A 22,352-nucleotide genomic window follows, 5' to 3' on the forward strand; every position below is an offset into this window, starting at 1 on the left:
ATAGACTTCTATACAACCAGAGAGGAGTCGCCCCCTGGTGGCCAGCAGAGAGAAGTAGGACCATTTTCTCATAGACTTCTATACAACCAGAGAGGAGTCGCCCCCTGGTGGCCAGCAGAGAGAATGACAGTTAAGGACAAACTACTCGGATTTGCCAAAATTTGTAAGTAAATATCCAGAATTAATATTTCTTTCATGCAGGCCAATGTGACGTCATTCTACAGGTCAAGTAGAACTATTAAAAAGTTTCAATAATGATACATAAACATTTATATTTATATTTAGTACTGTTTTCTCGGCAAATCTGTTATAAATCAAAAGCCTTGCTGGGAGAAGGGGCGGGGCTAACCGGGAGAAGGGGCGGGGCGTGTCCCCCCTGAGAGTCCACACTCTGGGCCACTAGCCCCGCCCCCTCCACCTGCAGGTCAGCCAGGTTAATAAGTAAACCCGCTACCTGTTGATCAAACACTGGAGCCGGCCCGCAGCCCGGAAGAGACCCGGAGAGAAGTCCGGCATGAAAACTGGTCTAGCGTCCAGAAACCGGTCCCTCCGTCGGTAACACCGGGACTCATGTTTTTTTTTACCGAGAAAGACCCCATAACGAGACCCAGCACCGAAGCTAACCTGACGGTTGACCGCCGAGCTAACGCCGTGTCCTCGGAGCGCGGGGAGCCGGGGGAAGGGGCCTTCTAGCGGGCTGAGAGCCGGACATGGACCGCCACAAGTACTTCATCTTCAACCAGAGAAGCGTGCTGGTTTTCGGGATCCTCCAGATGGCCTGTGCCGGTCTCTGTGTGGTGTGCGGCTTCATGGACGCGGTTTTCCGCAAGGACACCCCGCTGAGTACCAGCAGGACGCCGGTGTGGGGAGGACTGGTGAGATATCGATCCGGTATCGGAAACACACACAGAGTTGGCCACTGTTAAGACGAACACTAAATCTCCTGATAATTGAATGGAGTCTGGTGTGTGAACTCAGTGTGAACGACCTGTTGATGCAGCTGCTCCTTTGTCCTGTCTGTTACGTCACCGTCACGTCATTCTTCTCACTTGTCCAGGTGATGGCCTCCCCAGGTGTTCTGGCGCTGTTCGCCTCCCAGCGGAAGAACTCCACTCTGGTGAGTGTCTCCTTTATAACCAGGTAATAACGCTTTATCAGGGCTGCTTGGACCACATGGTCTGGTCTCTGGACTCATGTGAGCTACTATCTAGACCTCAGACAGTCTCTGGTGTCTCCTCATGGTCTGGTCTGGTCTCCAGGTGAGTGTGATGGTGGTGGCAGCAGGACTCTCCTGTGTGGCGGCCGTGTTGGTATCTGGCTACTCCTGTCTGACGCTCACCTACGGGGAGGAGGACGAAGACGTCTTCCACCACCACGCCAGTCCTGAAGTGGTAACACACGCACGCACACGCACACACACACACACACACACACACACGCACGCACGCACGCACACACACACACGCACACACACACACACACACACAGAATAACCTCAGTGCGGTGTAAATCCCGGGGTTCTTCGTGTCCCAGACGTTCGTGCTCCATCGGATGGTGAAGGGGGCTAACGCCACCATCCTGCTGACCTGCACCGTCAGCCTGGTCCTCTCCGCCCTCGTGGCCTACGTGGGCTGCCGTAGTCTCCCAGGCTGCCGCTGCTACGACGCCAGAACCGGCCTGGTACGTAGAAACACAGCCGTTCTCCAACACTCGGGACCTTTACATTAACCCCGGTCCGTACGGGTGCTGGGTCCTTGAAAAGACTTGAACTTTAGTGTGGCGTTCTGAAGGTTTGAGAAGTGCTTTAGAATAAAGTGCTTGTAGAAAAGATGATCTCATTGTTTAATGATGATGTTGCAGGAGACGCTGGTTCCTCAGAGCGACTCTGGAGACACGGAGATGGTCTGCACCTGGCGAGGTGAGATCTCCTCAACATGTTTACATTTACAGACGCCTTTGTTCAAACTTCCAATAAGTCCATTTATCAGAAGAAAGTGAAACAACAGTATATATGGTTGGCACAGGAAGGATGTTGCCAGGTTGCTGGTATACAACAAAGATAGCTAGGGCAGATGCTACATGATGCTTAGTACAGTATTGAAGTGCCAGGATGTACGGACATACAGGTTAGTGTTAAATGTTGTCTGGACGCTCATCTTTGCCTCTGGGTTTAAATAAATCTGATTCATATCGGTCTTCCTTTGAGATCCGGGATCGATTCATAAAGTCCTGCGATCAATCATTTCCTGTTTCCTCTGCGTCCACGTGAGAGACGGCGAACCCGAACAGGAAGCTGGAACGTGTTTGGTTCTCAGCGGCGATGTGATGCAGTTCTCCTCTGTGTCCTGCAGGGGGCGACGACAGGCTTTTCAACTCTCCTGCTCAGACCGCTGACCCGGGCACCAACGAGGAAGAGGAGGGTCCCTCCACGCAGCCCCGGTACAGCAGACTGACCTGAAGCCCGTCTGGGGGTTCTGACTGGTCCGGTCCAGAGAGGAGGGGGGGGGGGGACTCGACTTGAAACGTCGTCACATGACACGAGTCGTTTGTGCTCTTTGGACTGTGGCCGAGTCTTTAACTTCCTCGTCTGGAGCCCAACGTGTGAACAGTGAGCTCCGTCCTCAATTTATGTAATTTCAATAATATGTGTTGAATAAATAAAACCTGACTGAGCCGTTTGAGCAGGTGTGTGTGTGTGTTGTTTTAAAAGAGAGACGACCACCGTTTGAAACGTTCCTGTGGTTTATTGCAAGGTTCCACAAATCACCAAACCGTTGCATCTCCGTCCTCCAGACATCCAACGTTACGTTCTTTGTTTCGGCGGTGACGAAGAAAAGGCAACAGTTAAAATCAAGACACTTCAGCAAAAAAAACCCCAAAAAGCAGCAACCATAAACAAACATAAAGCTCGCTCGCTTCCTGAGACGAGGTCAGAGGTCGGTGGAGCCACAGGACCAGCTGTAGACGCAACAAACACCCAAAACCACCAGGATCAGGATCCCCAGATCAGGGTGCATGGTGGCTTACGAAGGGTTAACTCGTACAGAGGTGTTTCCCACATGCTGAATGTTACATCACAGGTTTACACAGACGAGTGTTTTATACCACCAGGCTGGATGTTGATCATGTAGACCAGAGGGACCCCAGAGGCCTGTAGAGACCTGGTGGAGGGACCCCAGAGACCTATAGAGACCCAGTGGAGGGACCCCCTATTACATATCATATAATGTTCCTTATTAACCAATAATAATGTGTAGTGCAGCCTATAGTTCATGGATAACAGTACTTTGTAGTGATTGGATGGATGCAATGCTAAGACATTAAAATAATAATTGTTGTAGATTCATATTTCAATTCTATTTTGGCATTTCTACATCACAATCAGGAAGATTTATATTTGCTTATTATAGGTTGTTTTCGTGTTAAGGTGGATTTTTGCACATTTTTACATTTTTGGAAGACAAAAAGTTTGGGATCAAATAATTTCGGGGACCCCCTGCAGTAACTCTGTGGACCCTCTAGGGGTCCCGGACCCCCTGTTGAAGATCTCTGGTGTAGAGGACACTGGAAGTCCCACCTCCTCTGCTGTGTTTCTGAAATAATGCCCATGAACTTCCCATTTGAATAACTTTGGATCAAACATGTAAATATAAACACCAGCACTGATGTGTTTGCAGCTCTCTTTAGTTGTCACGTGACGCCATCAGAGACTTAGCTCAGGTGCTACATGCTAACAAACTGAGCTAAACAAAAAGGTCTTTGTTTTTGTAATTGTCATTCATTTGGCCACTAGGGGGCAGCAGAAACAAGCTGCGAGCAAAATCCCGACCAGCTGGTGAGCTAACTGCTAATATGCTACCTGCTAATATGCTAAGTTCCAGCTCTACAGTCGTCACATTCGGTGGTTTCTGAAGGCCTTTTCTGCTGAGTCACTCCTCCGGCATCACTACACACACAGTGACATCAGCTCCTTTCTGAGGCTGGACTTCTGCCAACTGCACTCAGAGTGAATGTGAGCGGGTATTCCCTAAGGATTCTGGGTAAGTAAGTCTGGATGATCTTCAGCAGTATGACAACAGATTTTTTAAATCCCTTGTTTTCTCCCCAATCATTTGCACAATTTATCAGTGAGCTTGTTAATCTGCAAAACATTCGTATGAAATCACATTTACTTTAAAACCATTGAGATTTTCAATTTTGGATTTGAAGCAAAGCTCTAAACTCTCAGCAGCAACACAGCAACGTTGCTGGTGAGACGGGCAACACAGGGAGCAGGTGATCAGCTGGATGGAGCCTTGAGATGAAATATTTCTACGTCGTTGATGAGAAACAATGAATGTAAACATTGTTTGTTGAAACCACGAGACGGATAATATTACTATGGGGTCCGTTATGTGTTGTTATGGCGTTCCCTTATGCGTTAGGAGTGATTACTTTAGTGGAGGACTGATCCTGAATCAGATCTTTGCTCCTCCGTTCAGGATCACGTCCATGAACCGATGGCATTCCCAAACAACAATAACAACCAAAGTCACTTATAAAGTTAAGCACAGGCATCTCATCCTCTGTGTGTTGTGCTGACTGTGAAACCAGATCCAGTCCTCCTCCGTAGACCTCCTCAGGGCTGAAGTGATCTCCCTCAGCAGCTGCTGCAGGCCCAGCTCCTGGACCCGTCCCCCCCTACCTCATCCCTCCCCCTGCCCAGGTTGATGGTCCCCGTGGACCCCCCAGGTGGCTGACTCAGCACCAGAGGCTTCTGGGACTTCAGCTTGTGGGCCACTGTCATGAAGATAGCCTCGACGTGGTCACTGTCCCCCCCGCCACAGCCCCCCCCGTCCCCCTGCTGGTTGGGGTTCTTAGCGGACGTCTCAAACAGGGGCATGGAGTGGGCGTCGGCAAACTGCTGGGCCAGGTCCGTGCCCACCTGAACGGAGTCCCGCAGGTCACACTTGTTGCCCACCAGGATCCGGGGCACCTCCGAGCCCAGAGCGTGCTGCTTGCACTCCTCGATCCAGGCCGGCAGGCTGCGGAAGCTGGCGCCGTTGGTGACGTCGTAGACGAAGACGACGGCGTGCACGTTGCGGTAATAGTGCTGCACCATGGACTTCCTGAAGCGCTCCTGACCCGCAGTGTCCCACAGCTGGATCTGTAGGGGGTGGGGGGACCAGATCAGACCAGTAGACAACCATGTGGGTCAACACTGAACAACATAAACCAAGACTCACATCTCCAAGACAACAAACCATGAAGATCAGTGACCTGTGTGGATCTATGCAGTGACCTGTGGATCTCTGCAGTGACCTGTGGATCTCTGCAGTGACCTGTGTCTACAGTGGATCTCTGCAGTGACCTGTGTGGATCTATGCAGTGACCTGTGTCTACAGTGGATCTCTGCAGTGACCTGTGGATCTATGCAGTGACCTGTTTCTACAGTGGATCTATTCAGTGAGCAGTGGATCTATTCAGTGACCAGTGGATCTTTGCAGTGACCAGTGGATCTATGCAGTGACCTGTGGATCTATGCAGTGACCTGTTTCTACAGTGGATCTATTCAGTGAGCAGTGGATCTATTCAGTGACATGTGTCTATAGTGGATCTATTCAGTGACCTGTGGATCTATTCAGTGAGCAGTGGATCTATGCAGTGAGCAGTGGATCTATGCAGTGAGCAGTGGATCTATTCAGTGAGCAGTGGATCTTTGCAGTGCACACCTTGATTTTCTCGCCGTCGATCTCCACCAGCCTCTCCCTGAAGTCCACCCCGATCGTGGCCTCTGTCTTCTCGGGGAACTTCCCGGCACAGAAGCGGTAGGTGAGGCAGGTCTTCCCGACGCCCGAGTCCCCGATCACGATGATCTTGAAGATGCGGGTCCTCGGCGGCGGAAGGGTCGAGCTCGTCAGAGAGCCGGAGAATTCAACCGACGACCCGCTCCCCGCCATATCCGAGCAACCAGCAAGACGATCGGCAGGGAAAGACCTTGTTCACGGCGGCGGCTCCTGCTGCACCGTCAAACAGCGGCCGTGTGCCGGGTCAACGAGAAGCTTCCACGGGGACGGCTGGTCAACAGCCACCACATGAACCCGCGGTCCGGTTATTGATGAGATACAAACGGTATGTTGATCATCCCGGGAATCAACACTCCCAGTCCTCCGCTGTCAAGCCACGTACATGTTGTCCAAGGAAGTGGCTGTTCTCGCGAGATAAGTGTGTGAAGCGTTCAAGGTCTCGTGTGAAAGAATGTAAACTCGACCATCGTACGTTAAACAACATTCCACTACCACATTCAAGTGGTAATTAAATATCGCTCACCTCTGTTTTCAGGTTGGATCAAATATTTTCCACATTGTATTACAATATTGTCATATTGTATTTGTCAGCCTGCTCATCCTGTGGGGAACCATCAGAACAAAGATGTTCTAAAAATAAGACAAACAATAAGAAAATTAAATCTGTTCTAATTGTATTTTATTATTATTTTATATATTTTTTTATACAATAAACACCTCAACAAAAACGTTTATGAGTAAATAAACCCTTCAAACCTGCCTATTCCGTTTGTTTTGGAATGCGAAGGGTAAAATGAGTTATTGACCAATCAGAATCGTCCTACCACTGCAGTTGCCAGGAAGAAAAATGCTGTCGGCTCTGTGATTGGCGGTCCAGCTATACATTTACAGTGGCCAATGAGAGGCTTAATTTCAAATAACAGTAACATTGACCAATCATATCTTCACCTTAATGGGGCGGGGCCTGTAAATCGATAAATTAATTTAGTCACAAGTTACGCTCGCGCTGTTCGGGAAGAATCCCCGCCGCTAGCGGAGAAAATAGCCGTTAGCCAACAATGCTAATTAGCGAGCTAGCGAGCTAGCCTGTTGGTTAAAGACGGAGGCGAGTAACTGCCACCGGTGAGGATGACGTTTATTATCGACGCTGTTTTCCAGGTGAACTTTTCACTAAAGTTAGACTTAATTAATTAGCAATCCGGGATATACCCGGATGACAGATGTTTGGGGTCCTGGTGGAGCCGAAGGTGGACTTGTTTCTGATGGAGGAAGTTGGTCGGGACATCATCGCGACCAGGATTCCCCAAGTCACCGGAAGGGCCTGAAACACCTGGCGGCACCAGGAGACCTGCAGCTGGACGAGTCGGGAGGAGGGACCGGTACGTTATTACACATGTTATAGGCCGCCGTGCCAACTGAGTTTATTTGGGGATACGGTCATTATAACGACATTAATTGTGTGTAAAAGACATTTAAGTTAAATGCACTGTTATAGCAACCAGTTATGTTTTGGGGCGCTGCGTTTTTTGCCTGTAGATGGCGCTGTGGTGAGATGAGTGCTCTAAGACGGACGTTAAACGTTCAAGGTTTTAAAGTGCTTGGATGTAGACTAAAGGTCTTGAAATGTGTGTTGTATGTGATGACATCTATGATAGAACAGAGGGAAGAAGATCTCCATATTTGAGGGACTGAAAACAGCATTTTCTGACATTTCTTTATGAAAAATGCCTTTTGATGATGAACAGATGATGAAAATAGTTGGTGATTATATTTCTGTGGATCTGTTAGTGGAATTAGTTTTCCTTTCATTTGTGGTCCTTCTGTAAAAAGCTGTCTCCAAACATCATGTTGGTTGTTTAGAGGACAATAACATCTCATTTAATGTGATGAACAAGTGACAGAATAAGTAGACTGAATACTGACCATTGGATTGATACAAATATGGAGTTTACCACAGCTGGAAGGTGCTGGAAAAGCATGGAAATGCACCTTGAAGTGCTTGGAAAGTGCTTGAATGTGACTTTATTTGCCTGTAGATGGCGCTGTGGTTGCTTTGGGGGATCAGTGCTCTAAGACAGACGTTCATTACAACACATAAATTATATTTACATAACAAACAACATTATTAATATAGCACGTTTAGTGAAACAGAGCTGTGGTGTCGTGGTGATTATCTTACCAAATCACAGATGAATATGTAACATATCACCTATCCCAGCAACAAAACATTATAAACTTCCATCAGGTTATGAAATCATTCTTAATGAAACAAATATGAACCGACAAACCAAGTTGGAGGCTTTGATGTTATTTCAACATTACTATGGTTTACAAAGTCAGCACATTTGAGCTGAAATCACCCAATTAGTGAAGAACAAGGACACAAAGCTGGAATCACACACTGATCTCCTTTGCTGTTTGTAGGCGGAGCCTGAGTAAAACACCACATTCATACACAAACAATCATATATGTGCGACTATGATCTGAGGGGTATTCCATCAAACTCGCTAAGTGCAAAGCCGGGCTAATGTCGATAAGCCTCGCTACCTTTAGCGAGAGTTGCGTTCCATCAACGTGACTTGAGGGACTCTCCGCTAAGTAACCATGGGGATTTATCCGACCAAACTAGCCTGCTCCGGGGCAGGCTAACCATCAGGCTTACTTTAGCGGGGGTTTCAGAGAAGTCCGTCTGTCGGAAACAACTGTACCAGCAGAAGGTTCCGCCAAGCCTAGTCCTCGTGATTTCATCACGTGAAAGACCAAAAATTACCAAAATTACATATATGAAGTACAAACAGAATATATTTTCATCAAGCGTCTAAAAATACATGCTTGCAATTAAAAAAATATGAATAAATCGTTTATTTTGTTTAAAACCAACTGGCCATATCGTTATCTAGAGCTTTCTGTCACGCCGCTCCCTGTCTTTGGAATGCTCTCCCTGACCACCTGAGAGCACCACTGACCCTGGACACTTTTAAAAAAGGCCTAAAAACCTACCTTTTTAAAAAAGCCTTTCATTAGTTGTTTCCTTTGGAGAGACGCTCTCTCTCCAAATTTTAACTTTTACTTTTCTTTTTTTTTTTCTCTTATGTAGCACTTTTAGATTGTTTGCTCAATATAAAGTGCATTACAAATAAAATTCATTATTATTATTATTATTATTATTATTATCTAAAGCCTCCAGTTGGGTGAGTGGTGATGCACCTGCCCCTGCATGTGGGCATCCCAGGTTCACATCCCGGCGAGAACATCTCATGTGTGTTTTCTTTTGTTTTTTTGCCTGTATAATTGTCTTTAGATCAGAGAATTAGACCAACATTTTACTTTAACTATGATAAATATGTCATACAATTTCCCCAGAACCCAAATATAACTTGCAAAAACATGATAGATATAATAGCATGTTATAGATCCCAATGACAAAGGCATTGCTGCATGCAATTTTCAGCCACATAAATTCCTTTCAGGTGAGTTCATTAATAGGTTCATTGAATGTGTTCATTGAATTGTTGCGATAAATGAGTTGGTCAATGTAGATGCATTTACTAGGCCTATAAAAAAAAAAAAAAGAGAGAGAGAGAGAGAGAGAGAGTTCCGGACAAAGAAAGAAGTTTCTCAAACTTCCATAGTCGGGAATTGAACCGTGGCCGGCCACGTGTAGAGCCGGCGCGTTACCTCTACACTATCCTCACGTTAGAGAAAACGTAGTCAGTGTTATATTAGAACATGTTACTCTTAACGGTACTTCCGTATTAAATCGCTCGGCAATTCTTGCCCAAGCAGCCTCGTGATTTTTATTTATCATTACAGTATTCCCTTTATTGGTTATGATGGGTTTGTACTCCTCGTACAGTTCCATCAATAATTTTTGCTCTGGTCTTTTCTGCCATTTTCTCGATGATTCGACATTCCTGGTTCTGGTCTGGCTTCATATCCCGTGAACGTGCGTAACACAAGACAACGTTAGCCTGGCTTGAATAAGCCTCAACAAGGCGCGGCTGAAATGCGTTAATGGAACGGGTTTAGCCGCAAGTGGAAGTTGGCGTTCGTTCTAACCAGGCTTAACCAGGTAAGCGCCGCTTTAATTAGCGAGTTTGGTGGAATACCCCTCTGGTGTGTGAGGTAGAGAGTAGTGATATCAGCCATGTAATAAGTGAAGGCTCCAGCCTGCTGTTGCTGTGACATTCCTGAGGGTGGCAGCAGAGGACCATTGATAAACTCATTATGTGATTAATTATGGTCATTTAGAGCTGTTCTAAAGATCCATTCTAGTTTTTATTATAACATGTTATAGAATGTTTTTGATATTGTAAAAGGTACTCAGTGATTTAACATAAACAATTTAATATTCAATTAAAGGTAAAGTTCAATTGTACCTTTAAGTAAATATGATTAAATGATAATACAATCACAATATAAAGACTACAACTGTAAGTTTGAAATGATCTCCAGCAGAGTAGAATTTTAATGCTGTTTTGGAAGCAAGTTGTGTCCCAATGCAGATTCAAAGACCACATTGGACCCCAGACCAGAGAGGAACTGGTCCTCAATGTTCCTTTATTAACTACCACACACACATAATGAAACCACTCTGTGTTAAACTGAGGTGTGTTTTCTGCAAGGTAATGGAAAGTAGGGTTAACAGCAGTGTATCAGACTTGAACCTGCATGAAAGTCCAGCACAGCTACGCTGGACATGAAATATAAATTGAGCTGATGAATAATATCTACAACAGTGACACGTCAAGCAAACAGAGCTCAGCTTATTCAATTATGAAAGCAAAGTTACTGCACTCAGGCCTTCAAGCTGTCGCTGAGTGGAGACACACATTAAATAAGTAAATCAGGATTGTTGACTGACTGAATAACTCAGTGTGACCAGGCAGGAAATGACAACAGTCATATCAAACCTCTCATTATTTGGTAGTTAACGTGGTGCTGCCTAAACCCAAGCCTGTCTGTAGATTCACTCACTCATCCATCTCACTCACTCACTCACTCACTCACTCACTCACTCACTCACTCACTCACTCACTCACTCACTCACTCATCCATCCCACTCACTCACTCACTCACTCACTCACTCACTCACTCACTCATCCATCCCACTCACTCACTCACTCACTCACTCGCTCACTCGCTCGCTCACTCACTCACTCACTCACTCACTCACTCACTCACTCACTCACTCATCCATCTCACTCACTCACTCACTCACTCACTCACTCACTCATCCATCTCACTCACTCACTCACTCACTCACTCACTCACTCACTCACTCACTCATCCATCTCACTCACTCATCTCACTCATCTCACTCACCTCACTCACCTCACTCACTCACTCACCCACCTCACCCACTCACCCACCTCACCCACTCACTCACTCACTCACTCACTCACTCATCCATCCCACTCACTCACTCACTCACTCACTCACTCACTCACTCACTGACTCACTCACTCACTCACTCACTCATCCCACTCACTCACTCACTCACTCACTCACTCACTCACTCACTCACTCACTCACTCACTCACTCATCCATCCATCTCACTCACTCATCTCACTCATCTCACTCATCTCACTCACTCACCTCACTCACCTCACTCACTCACTCACCCACCTCACCCACTCACCCACCTCACCCACTCACTCACTCACTCACTCATCTCACTCACTCACTCACCCACTCACTCACTCCCTCACTCATCCATCCCACTCACTCACTCACTCACTCACTCACTCACTCACTCACTCACTCACTCACTCACTCACTCATCCATCCCACTCACTCACTCAATCACCACTCACTCACTCACTATTCCATCCCACTCACTCACTCACTCACTCACTCACTCACTCACTCATCCCACTCACTCACTCAATCACCACTCACTCACTCACTATTCCATCCCACTCACTCACTCACTCACTCACTCACTCACTCACTCACTCACTCACTCACTCACTCACTCATCCCACTCACTCACTCACTCACTCACTCACTCACTCATCCCACTCACTCACTCACTCACCCACTCACTCACTCACTCACTCACTCACTCACTCACTCATCCCACTCACTCACTCACTCACTCACTCACTCACTCACTCACTCATCCCACTCACTCACTCACTCACTCACTCACTCATCCCACTCACTCACTCACTCACTCACTCACTCACTCACTCACTGACTCACTCACTCACTCACTCACTCACTCATCCATCCCACTCACTCACTCACTCACTCACTCACTCACTCACCCACCCACTCACTCACTCACTCACTCACTCACTCACTCACTCACTCACTCACTCATCCATCCCACTCACTCACTCACTCACTCACTCACTCACTCATCCCACTCACTCACTCACCCACCCACTCACTCACTCACTCACTCACTCACTCACTCACTCACTCATCCCACTCACTCACCCACCCACTCACTCACTCACTCACTCATCCATCCCACTCACTCACTCATCCCACTCACTCACCCACTCACTCACTCACTCACTCACTCATCCCACTCACTCACTCACTCACTCATCCATCCCACTCACTCACTCACTCACTCACTCACTCACTCACTCACTCATCCCACTCACTCACTCACTCACTCACTCACTCACTCACTCACTCACTCACTCACTCACTCATCCCACTCACTCACTCACTCACTCACTCACTGACTCACTCACTCACTCACTCACTCACTCACTCACTCACTCACTCACTCACTCACTCATCCCACTCACTCACTCACTCACTCACTCACTCACTCACTCACTCCTCACTCACTCACTCATCCCACTCACTCACTCACTCACTCACTCACTCACTCACTCACTCACTCATCCATCCCACTCACTCACTCACTCACTCACTCATCCCACTCACTCACTCACTCACTCACTCACTCACTCACTCACTCATCCCACTCACTCACCCACCCACTCACTCACTCACTCATCCATCCCACTCACTCACTCATCCCACTCACTCACCCACCCACTCACTCACTCACTCACTCACTCACTCACTCACTCACTCACTCACTCACTCACTCATCCATCCCACTCACTCACTCACTCACTCACTCACTCACTCACTCACTCATCCCACTCACTCACTCACTCACTCACTCACTCACTCACTCACTCACTCACTCATCCCACTCACTCACTCACTCACTCACTCACTCACTCACTGACTCACTCACTCACTCACTCACTCACTCACTCACTCACTCACTCATCCCACTCACTCACTCACTCACTCACTCACTCACTCACTCACTCACTCACCCACCCACTCACTCACTCACTCACTCACCCACTCACTCACTCACTCACTCAGGGGAAGACTCTGGTTAATGAATGTAAAATGAAAGCTAACCCTGATATGAGGATTGAAGCAATCAAATAATTTCTGGGACTGCTCGATATCTTGAGGAAAGATTAGGATGTCTGTCAGGGTTTGCCAGCTTTCCTTTCCTTCTAAATGTACGTTAGATTTCAGCTCCGGCCAGAACATTCGTAGAAACTATCTCATACTGACTCGTTGGTAGCCTTTCAAGCTCGTGTCTGGGTGTTTTGATTGATGAATGAATGAATGTTTGTAGTTCCAGGTCATGTCTCTCAGTGATTCTGACTCTTTCACATCCCGCCTACAAGTCAGACAAACTCTCTTTTTACCTCCTTTTTCTTGGAATCAGGTGGAAACCTCCATTTCTGAAAGGTAAAGCCGACGCTGAAGTGCCTTAAACGGTTTGAATTAAGCTATGTGACCTCTGTAGCTCTGCTGGAAATAACTGCTGTCTGCAAATTCATATGTTCTTTCTGAGAGTAAAATAGAAAATAGTATCAATTAATGTGATGATATGAACATTTCATGTTTCATCATCTGTGGCCTTATGATTTCTGCAATATGGAAAACGTTTAAAATAATAAAGACTCTTACATATATATGCACTCTTCATAGCTTCTTCAGTACATTTCTTACTTTTGATTCATCAACCACATGATTAGACACAATTTGATGAAAAAAATGCTCTAAAATTGTAAAACACAGAATTTAGAAAAATGTAAACTTGAAAACACGTAATTTGAGAAAAAATGAAACGGAATCTGGGAAAAATGCAAACAGATTTCATAGGTTTCTAATTATCCTGATAATCATCAAAAATATGCTTCAAACTCTTAAAGATGGCACTAAAACACGCTGGGATCAGTTCCATGACTTTACCAGATTATTTGATTTAAAAGTGATTCCACGATGTTGACCTGACATTTTTTCAGCTTATTTTCTATGATTATGGGGATGCTAATGTGAATCTGGCAGGACAATCGTGTCATGAAATGACTGATTCAGGGACTTATTACTGTATGTGACCACAGGGTGGCAGTAGAGATTCACTAACATCCTGTGAATGGAGCTACAACCATAAAACCATCTGTAATACATTTTTTTGCAGCATTGCAGTCTAACCTCAGTCTCTCCTCTTACACACTGTCGACATCTTCCTCTTTAGCACTCTCTCTCTTCTTCTGTTTTTCTTTCAGCCCACTCTTTTCTATTTTTTTTACTTTCCCCGTAGTTCCCTTTCTCTTGTGTTTGCCGTCTCCCTTCACCCTCGTCTCTCTGCAGCAGTTTGGGGATTTATATACAGCATAGATCACAAGATGTTCTATCTTCCTCCCCGGCTGCAGCGACCTGAGCACGGTAGCATGTTTGGATGACGACGGCGTCCTGCTGTCAGACATCAGGTCCAGCTGGGCGCCGTTCACACGTCTCCGTTCTATTGAGTAGACAGTCAGCACTTAGCTGTGTGTGTGTGTGTGTGTGTGTGTGTGTGTGTGTGTGTGTGCGTGTGCGTGTGCGTGTGTGTGTGTGTGTGTGTGTCCTCGTCATCGGGCATCACAGGGATGCACGACTAAATGCAGTTTAAGCCCGTTTATGGACAAAAAAACAGTAGTGCATTCCTGTAGAATTTGCATCTGAAGTAAACAAGCAGCAACAGAAACAATTCTCTGGACGGATAACACGGCCGGCATCATAACATCAATGATTCAACATGAGAGAAACATCAGCCGGTCCCAATCCAGCACCTTCCAAGTCTGCTTGTGGAGACCAGTGGCGTCCCAGCAGCTGAGGAGAGGCCGCAATCCCGTCTCAAAGACGCCTTCAAACGCAGCTCGGAAATGTGGCTTTCTTCCCCCGCAGTCAGGATCCACCTGATGGAATCACGGCCCAACGGATCCCCAGATTCATGGCTCACTGGGGACGATTGGATTTTATTCAACGGGGCAACAGGCCATGGATCAACACCTGAAACGTATCATGACTCATATCCTCTCTAATTGTCAACTGAAGCTGGTTGCTAGTTGACGGGAGCGGGATATGTGACACCAACAGGAAATCCTCTGTGGACCGGGCCGCTGGTCGATGGTCTGAAGCTCCGCCCCCACACTTCCTCCCGATGTTCTCTCCGGTTATAAACGTTTATACATGGCAGCATATATAGTCTGCTTCTCACATCTCCATGGCTGTTTACTCAGCATCCAATAAATTATGTTCGTATCCTTTACAATACTTCATATATACTTCAGCAGGACGCAGTCACCACATGATGTAGTGCAGAGCGCTCTGATAACAACACACACAGAGGGACGGTGGCTTCCTTCTCACGTTCCCCCACCACGTTCAACATACAAGTTTGTTGCTATATTAATGCTCCGAATCTCTTAAAGAGCACCTTTATAACGTTTGTGTTCATGTAGAGTGATGAAGAGAGAATACGATGTAGATTTAGATCTAATAAGGCCGTCTGACAGCAACTTATAATTAAAATATTCTAAATATGCACTTGATAATGATTTTTAAACATAATTTAAAAGTTTGCTTTTGCATACCGTCGGCTTGTTTAGTCTAACGGTGGGTAAATATGTCGTACAACCCGAACTGTTCCTTCAAGGCGTGGTGATGAATCTGCCAGTGGGCGTTCTGGAATAGATGCGTGGGCTTTAAGTCGAGACATTCGACACGGATCACCTCGTCACACTTTCTCCTTTTCACACATACAAAGTACTGCACCTCATTAGCATATCAGGTAACAAATCTGCCTTCTCTCATTTGCATAGCTGATTTCCCCGTCGGCTCGGTGCCGTGGCTCCGAACAGATCTGTGGCCTAAACTCTAATAGTTGGTATCAAACGCTCTCATTATCTGTGATGCAGCAGCCGTAAACAAGAGAGTACGACTAAGTTGCAGCTTAATGATGATGATTACAGGTAACCACAACCAAAAACCCCAAATATTGTGAAGAAAGATGATAATCCATGTATAGTGGAGGGTGAACTTAGGGGAGTTTGCCTGCATATAATATTCTATATCAATAAACACACTAAACCGCAGCCCGGAGGAAGGCTGGTAATTGTTTGGTGAAGATAAATGGACACGAAGAATTCATAATTCATTCAAGGAATGAGCCTTCTGTAAAGTGTTATCCATATTTCTGCAGTTCTAATAATTTATTCATGACGGCTTTTAGCTCACACACAAAGCATTCTGGCTATGGTGTATCAGTTATGTGTCTAGTGTGTGTGTGTGTGTGTGTGTGTGTGTGTGTGTGTGTGTGTGTGTGTGTGTGTGTGTGTGAATATGACCATGTTTAACGTTGAACAATATAACCTGTTAAGCTGATGTGAATGTGCAGGTGTTGCTAATCACCACTAATCACCATTTGGTGTAGCTGCCAGCTTCTCAAGGATCATCAACACACACACACACACACACACACACACACACACACACACACACACACACACACACACACACACACAGAGTAACAACTGGATCCTGTTATCCTGACACATGATTGGATTACAGTGAAGTAGAGCACATTAACGGCTGCCATCAGAACAGGAGAACAGCTCAGGGCCGATATGAGAGACTTCAACACTCTGCTGCAGCACACCATGCCAATAATATCAATGCATGGCCTTATTGATGCATATCAAGGAACTCAGGCAGCCACCTCTACTTCTGAGAAGGGCCTTTAAACTGCCGTTCTCTCTACTGGCCATCAGGGGGCGACTCATCAGGTTGCAAAAAGAAGTCTGATTGCATTGAAGTCTATGAGAAAAAGACCCTACTTGTGTTTTTTGTGTATACCGTAAATCCTCTAATATAGGCTTGGGCCTTTATTTACTCAAGCGCATCGCGGCCCATTTCTATTTGAGCAATTCAGATTTGATTTGATTTGTATTCCAATTCATTGCAGTTCAATAGTATCGATTATTTCCATTTTTTTTAAGCAAACACAGAAGCTGAACACTCTTGAAGAGACGATATATCATGAGTCACACGTCTGTCAGTCTGAGATTTATCTCAGCTGCATCTAAAAGTGGTGATGACACGTAGAACAGCGTGATTACTATTTAGTGTTCCATCCAGGCTCCGTCGTTTGGCTGTTTCATCTCCACGGCAACGGCAAGATGAGCCTCATGTTGGTGGCGTTACCACGATACGATACCGGTCCATGACGAGTTCCAGCGTTCTTCTATCTGGCTCTCCCTGCAATCGTGTCAAATCTCAGAATAATCTACAATACAATCATTGTGAACCCACATCAAGTTGTTATTTTACCATTAGAAGATGCAGTGCTTCTCATGCCAGGAAGACGAGCTAAACAGCTGGACTTTCAGGTGGAAGGTAAGGAAGATGCGGTCTTGGTCTGGTCTTAGACGACCTCTAGTTCAGATGGTCTAGAACACACAACAGCAGAGCAGCAACTTCTGGTTCACTTCACACACTCCGGCCTCTGTGTGTGTGTGTGTGCAAATGCATTATCAAATACACACTCCCCGTAGCTCCATTATATCATCTGGGCTCAAACCAAACCATGAATTAAGGTCTGGCCTGACACAGCCTCCTCTTTGAAACCACACACACACACACACACACACACACACACACACACACACACACACACACACACACACACACACACACACTCCCAAGCTTTCTGGCAGGATGGACTGATAGGATTGCTTTTGGAGCAGATTTGTAGAGTTTGCTGTTGTCCTGCCTTTATTTGTTGACAGTAAAATAAAGTTACCCCAGGTCAGATTTCAGGAGAGGAGGCGGAGCCAGTGGACACAGAGCATCCATGTGTAGAAAGCATCAAACCTGGATTCTCTGCTGGTGCCGGCAGAGACAATGAATGTTAAGGACCTTCAGGTTTCCACCTAAGATACAGTAAGATGCTATGCAGTTGCATCCTGGGAAATCTAGGAGACATTTTTGTAGCTCGACCCCTAACACAGACTAAAAACCCTGATATTTTTGCCTCTGCTGTGCACTTTGACCATTATTTTTCTTTTTTAAGTAGTCTTGGAAACTGTATTTATGTTTTAATCACGTTTTTTTTCATTTAGAAATGCTGCAATGTAATTACATTTTTGGGGGAATCCAAGAGCATCATGAATACCTGGAGGCTCACTGGGCAGCCAACTGTGAGTGCAATGACACCAATCCGGCTTTATTTTCCCCCCCGCTCTTTTTAAAATGATTGATTTGCATGTGTGAGCCAGAGATGGAATAGGTCGTGACCGTCATTTTAACGAGTTTGTGTGCATCATAGTCAAAGGTTTTATACATGCAGGTCTCGTCACACACACGTGCTGCTCAGTGTGTGTGTGTGCAGGAGTATTAGTGTGTGAGCTGCGTCTTGAGTTTGTGTGCACCTGTAATTAATCATGTAGCTACACATTGTGGAATCATTAGCCTAATGCTCCCGTATCCTCATTTGGCAACTCTGTAATGGATTAAAAGTGTTTGTCTTGAGAGCGAGCTTTCCTTCACGTCTTAAGAGAATTACAAAGGGAACTCACTGATTTGTCTTCATTACATTCTTAGTCAAGAATATATCTTCTTCATGTTACATATTTTCCCTGTCCTGTGAAAACCACGGATCTCCCAAAACACCACCTTTCCATGAGCATTTTCCCAGATATTATAATGGTTTATTGCTTTTATTAAGTGTGAAATCACCACATTTTAAAAAGACACTAGTGGTGGGAATCATCACGAGTCAATTCAAATACGATTCAGAGGGTCATGATTCCATTATTAAATGATTCATTACGCTCTATTTTCTTTTAAATACTTAAATATGAGAATGTTTCCCTCTTTCAAACCAATTCCTATTTGTATGAAACAGTTGATGTCCTAGATTTAGGGGTGTGAATCTTTGGCTTCACTTCGATTAACGATACAGTAGTTGGCGATTCGATTCAAGGACAATTTTTTTGTAACGATTCTATTCTGTAAACCACGATTCGATTCAGTAACTTGTAACCAAAATTCTATATCCATGAAATAAACATGCAGTAATGTGAGTGAGACTATCTGTATTCTAATAAACAGACCACAGAATTACTTATTTACCAAATTTATTCTATAAAAAAGTTGTCCTGCATAATATTTTATGCTGAATACAAAAATGTAATGCTCAGTTATTTTTTCAGTAGACTACATGCTGGCAGGGGAGAGAGTGTCTTAAACATATTAAAACATTAATCATAAGTAAGTATCACGATTCATACAATTAAACGCATTTATATTGATTATTGTTGAAGCCAAAACCATTAATTCTATTTATTTATTTTAGCATATCGATTTGGTTGAATCTATAGGACTGACAATCGATTAATCGAATGAATCGTTACAAAAAAAAAAGTTTTGTATGAATAAATATGATAATAAAAAACCTAAATAAATAATCTTCGATTATAGACTTTACTGCATTGATGCAGAATGGTTCATCAAAGCATCCCAATGCATCACAGAATCAATTATTTCTCCCACCTCTAGTTTAAAACAAACTGCTTTCCCTCCACGTTCTCCCACAAAACCTATTCTGTAGATGTCATAGTTTAAAGATCTTTTCATTGCCGACATGGCCAGTTTTTCATGAAAAGTTTTGTATTAATTATGTAAAATCTTCAGACATGAAGATGACAAAACAATCTCCAGAACATCATGTGCTCTCTGGGCTCTCAAGCATTTAAAAGATGAGTTTAATTTCACTATGAATCAGTTCATCAGAGATGAAATGGTCTGATAGTCTCAGCGGTAGCTCTCTCCCCATAAGTGTGCACCACGTCTTCACCGTGCACGCCTCGTCATCCCAAATATTCAAAGCAGGACCTAATGGAAGCTCTGTCATTTCCATATCATCATTTGTGCAATCAAGTCTTGAAGCTTCGAACGGGATCCTAAATGTGATGTGTAATTCTGCTGATGAACATGGAAAGTCAACGTAAAAGCCTCTTGCAATAATTAAATAAAAACACACTAAGTGCTGGCTGATTTAGGTGCCACTGTAATGGAAAACTTTAGATAGTTTTCTGTAAGTAGCATCCTTCTTTTTAACGGTCAAACTGGTTGTTAAAGAAGATAAAGTCCAGCGGTAGCGTTTAAATCTGCTGCATGGAGTGTAAATGGAAGGCCAGTAGAGTGCAGCTGTCACATTACAGCTGTGCACGCTGAGATAATAAACATGCTACCAGACAAATTGTACACAATTCACTTATTTTCCACCACCACTCATATCTGTTGCCTAATTTGCAACAAGAGTGCTGCTTTTGCTGCGATGTTGTTTTTATATTCGTCATATCCATCCATAACGGCACACAGCCGTCCAATTTTGGAACTGAAATGTCCCGCGAAACGTCCCTTTAATGGGCCGCACACATACTTTACCCATGGACCTGAGTTTACGAAGAAAACCCGTCGCCGTGATACCCGTTACCTCTCTGGTGTTTGAGGATTAGTAGAGCCAGCTAACTCAAAGAAAGTCCGGTTATGTCAAACTTGCTTCGAAGTTCACAACTATGACTTGTCTATGAGGTAACTGCACTGTCACAAAGATATTAACGTAGAGGAGACTACTGCACTGTCACAAAGATATTAACGTAGAGGAGACTACGGCACTGTCACAAATATATTAACGTAGAGGAGACTACTGCACTGTCACAAAGATATTAACGTAGAGGAGACTACTGCACTGTCACAAAGATATTAACGTAGAGGAGACTACTGCACTGTCACAAAGATATTAACGTAGAGGAGACTACTGCACTATCACAAAGATATTAACGTAGAGGAGACTACGGCACTGTCACAAATATATTAACGCAGAGGAGACTACGGCACTGTCACAAATATATTAACGTAGAGGAGACTACTGCACTGTCACAAAGATATTAACGTAAAGGAGACTACGGCACTGTCACAAAGATATTAACGTAGAGGAGACTACGGCACTGTCACAAATATATTAACGTAAAGGAGACTACTGCACTGTCACAAAGATATCAACGTAAAGCAGACTACTGCACTGTCACAAAGATATTAACGTAGAGGAGACTACTGCACTGTCACAAAGATATTAATGTTAACACTGGAAACCATCTCCCCTTCTCTTATAGTTGGCTGAGTGTGAATTACAGCAGTAACAAGCTTTTATAGTAGATATAAACTCTTCTGGACTTGATGTAAAAAATGTATTCAGTCTTTTATTTCAAGCACGGTTGATTACTGCAGCGGTCCTCTGACAGCGCCCCCCAAAAGACCATCGGAGAGCTCGGGCTGATTCTGAATGCAGCGGCTCGAGTTCTTCCAGAAACCAAAAGGTCAGACCACATCACCCCGGTTCTTAACTCTACGCCGGCTCCCTGTCAGCCACAGATCCCAGTATAAGACAGCACTGCCTTTTTGTAAATCAATACATGGAGTAGGACCAGAAATCCATTACAGTCATGTTTGAGGAGCCCCCCTCCCTGCCGGGCCCTCCGGGTCAGGTCGGAGAGTCCCACTAATGGTGGACTAAACTTAGCGGAGCAGCCTTGAGTCATTAAGCTGCACCGGCACATCTTAAAGTCGAGCTGATAACCCTTTACTCCTTCACATGCCGGCTCCTCGGGGCCCCCGAGTTCAGAGCACCATTACTCCGGTGAGAGCACTCACAATACACAGCCTGATGGAGTCATATTAGGTGGAGGCTCTATTTCAGGCTGTAATTGGTGACATGGGGAGCAGCAGGGCCGCCGTCCTGCACACGAAACATGAGGGACACTGCCTTGTTGTTGTAATTGCTCCCCCTTCATCCAGTTATTGTGGTCTAACTGAGCATATTACACTTGATATTGTAAATCATCCAGCTGGCCAGCTTACGCTCCTCTCAGCTGGAATTGGGGCCGCAAAAATTGTTGTTGTGGAAAATATGGTGAACACATGGGATAAGATTTTTAATGTCGAGCTGGAATGAAAAATACCTTTTTAACCCTTTTATTGTTCACATATATCTGCCCTCTCAAATAACAATAACCCACAGGGGCTCATTAGTGGTGATGCTAGCGTGGCTACCCCCAGCTAGTAAAACAAGGGAGCATTTACTAAAATTTATATAATTACACACACATACATTTATCTATGTTTGAGTTTTTTCGTTTTAATATTCATCATCTTCTGCGAGTCCTTTCAA

General features: G+C 45.0%; 2 protein-coding genes across 2 annotated transcripts; one reads left to right on the forward strand and one right to left on the reverse strand.

Annotated features, from left to right (window-relative positions):
• The first annotated feature begins 118 nt into the window (after nt 1-118).
• LOC311013164 (uncharacterized protein) lies at nt 119-2,668 on the forward strand. The gene is made up of 6 exons (XM_084009120.1): nt 119-875; nt 1,058-1,117; nt 1,260-1,391; nt 1,534-1,680; nt 1,861-1,918; nt 2,352-2,668. Exons 1-6 carry the CDS (start codon nt 711-713, stop codon nt 2,456-2,458), a joined length of 669 nt encoding a protein of 222 aa, XP_083865246.1. The 5' UTR covers nt 119-710; the 3' UTR covers nt 2,459-2,668.
• A 998-nt stretch (nt 2,669-3,666) lies between these two features.
• On the reverse strand, nt 3,667-6,184 carry rab33ba (RAB33B, member RAS oncogene family a). The gene is made up of 2 exons (XM_084009953.1): nt 5,712-6,184; nt 3,667-5,146 (listed from the first exon to the last, which is right to left on the reverse strand). Exons 1-2 carry the CDS (start codon nt 5,937-5,939, stop codon nt 4,640-4,642), a joined length of 735 nt encoding a protein of 244 aa, XP_083866079.1. The 5' UTR covers nt 5,940-6,184; the 3' UTR covers nt 3,667-4,639.
• Between the last annotated feature and the right edge of the window lie 16,168 nt (nt 6,185-22,352).

This window comes from Eutrigla gurnardus (assembly GCF_963514095.1).
Source record: "Eutrigla gurnardus genome assembly, chromosome: 5".
Taxonomy (NCBI): domain Eukaryota; kingdom Metazoa; phylum Chordata; class Actinopteri; order Perciformes; family Triglidae; genus Eutrigla; species Eutrigla gurnardus.

Coding starts and splice junctions, on each gene's coding strand:
- LOC311013164 (XM_084009120.1), top strand. CDS start 711: ATGGACCGCCACAAGTACTTCATCTTCAACCAGAGAAGCGTGCTGGTT. Junction 1,681..1,860: donor ACGACGCCAGAACCGGCCTG/GTACGTAGAAAC, acceptor ATGATGTTGCAG/GAGACGCTGGTTCCTCAGAG. Junction 1,919..2,351: donor GATGGTCTGCACCTGGCGAG/GTGAGATCTCCT, acceptor TGTGTCCTGCAG/GGGGCGACGACAGGCTTTTC.
- rab33ba (XM_084009953.1), bottom strand. CDS start 5,939: ATGGCGGGGAGCGGGTCGTCGGTTGAATTCTCCGGCTCTCTGACGAGC. Junction 5,147..5,711: donor TCGACGGCGAGAAAATCAAG/GTGTGCACTGCA, acceptor CACCCCCTACAG/ATCCAGCTGTGGGACACTGC.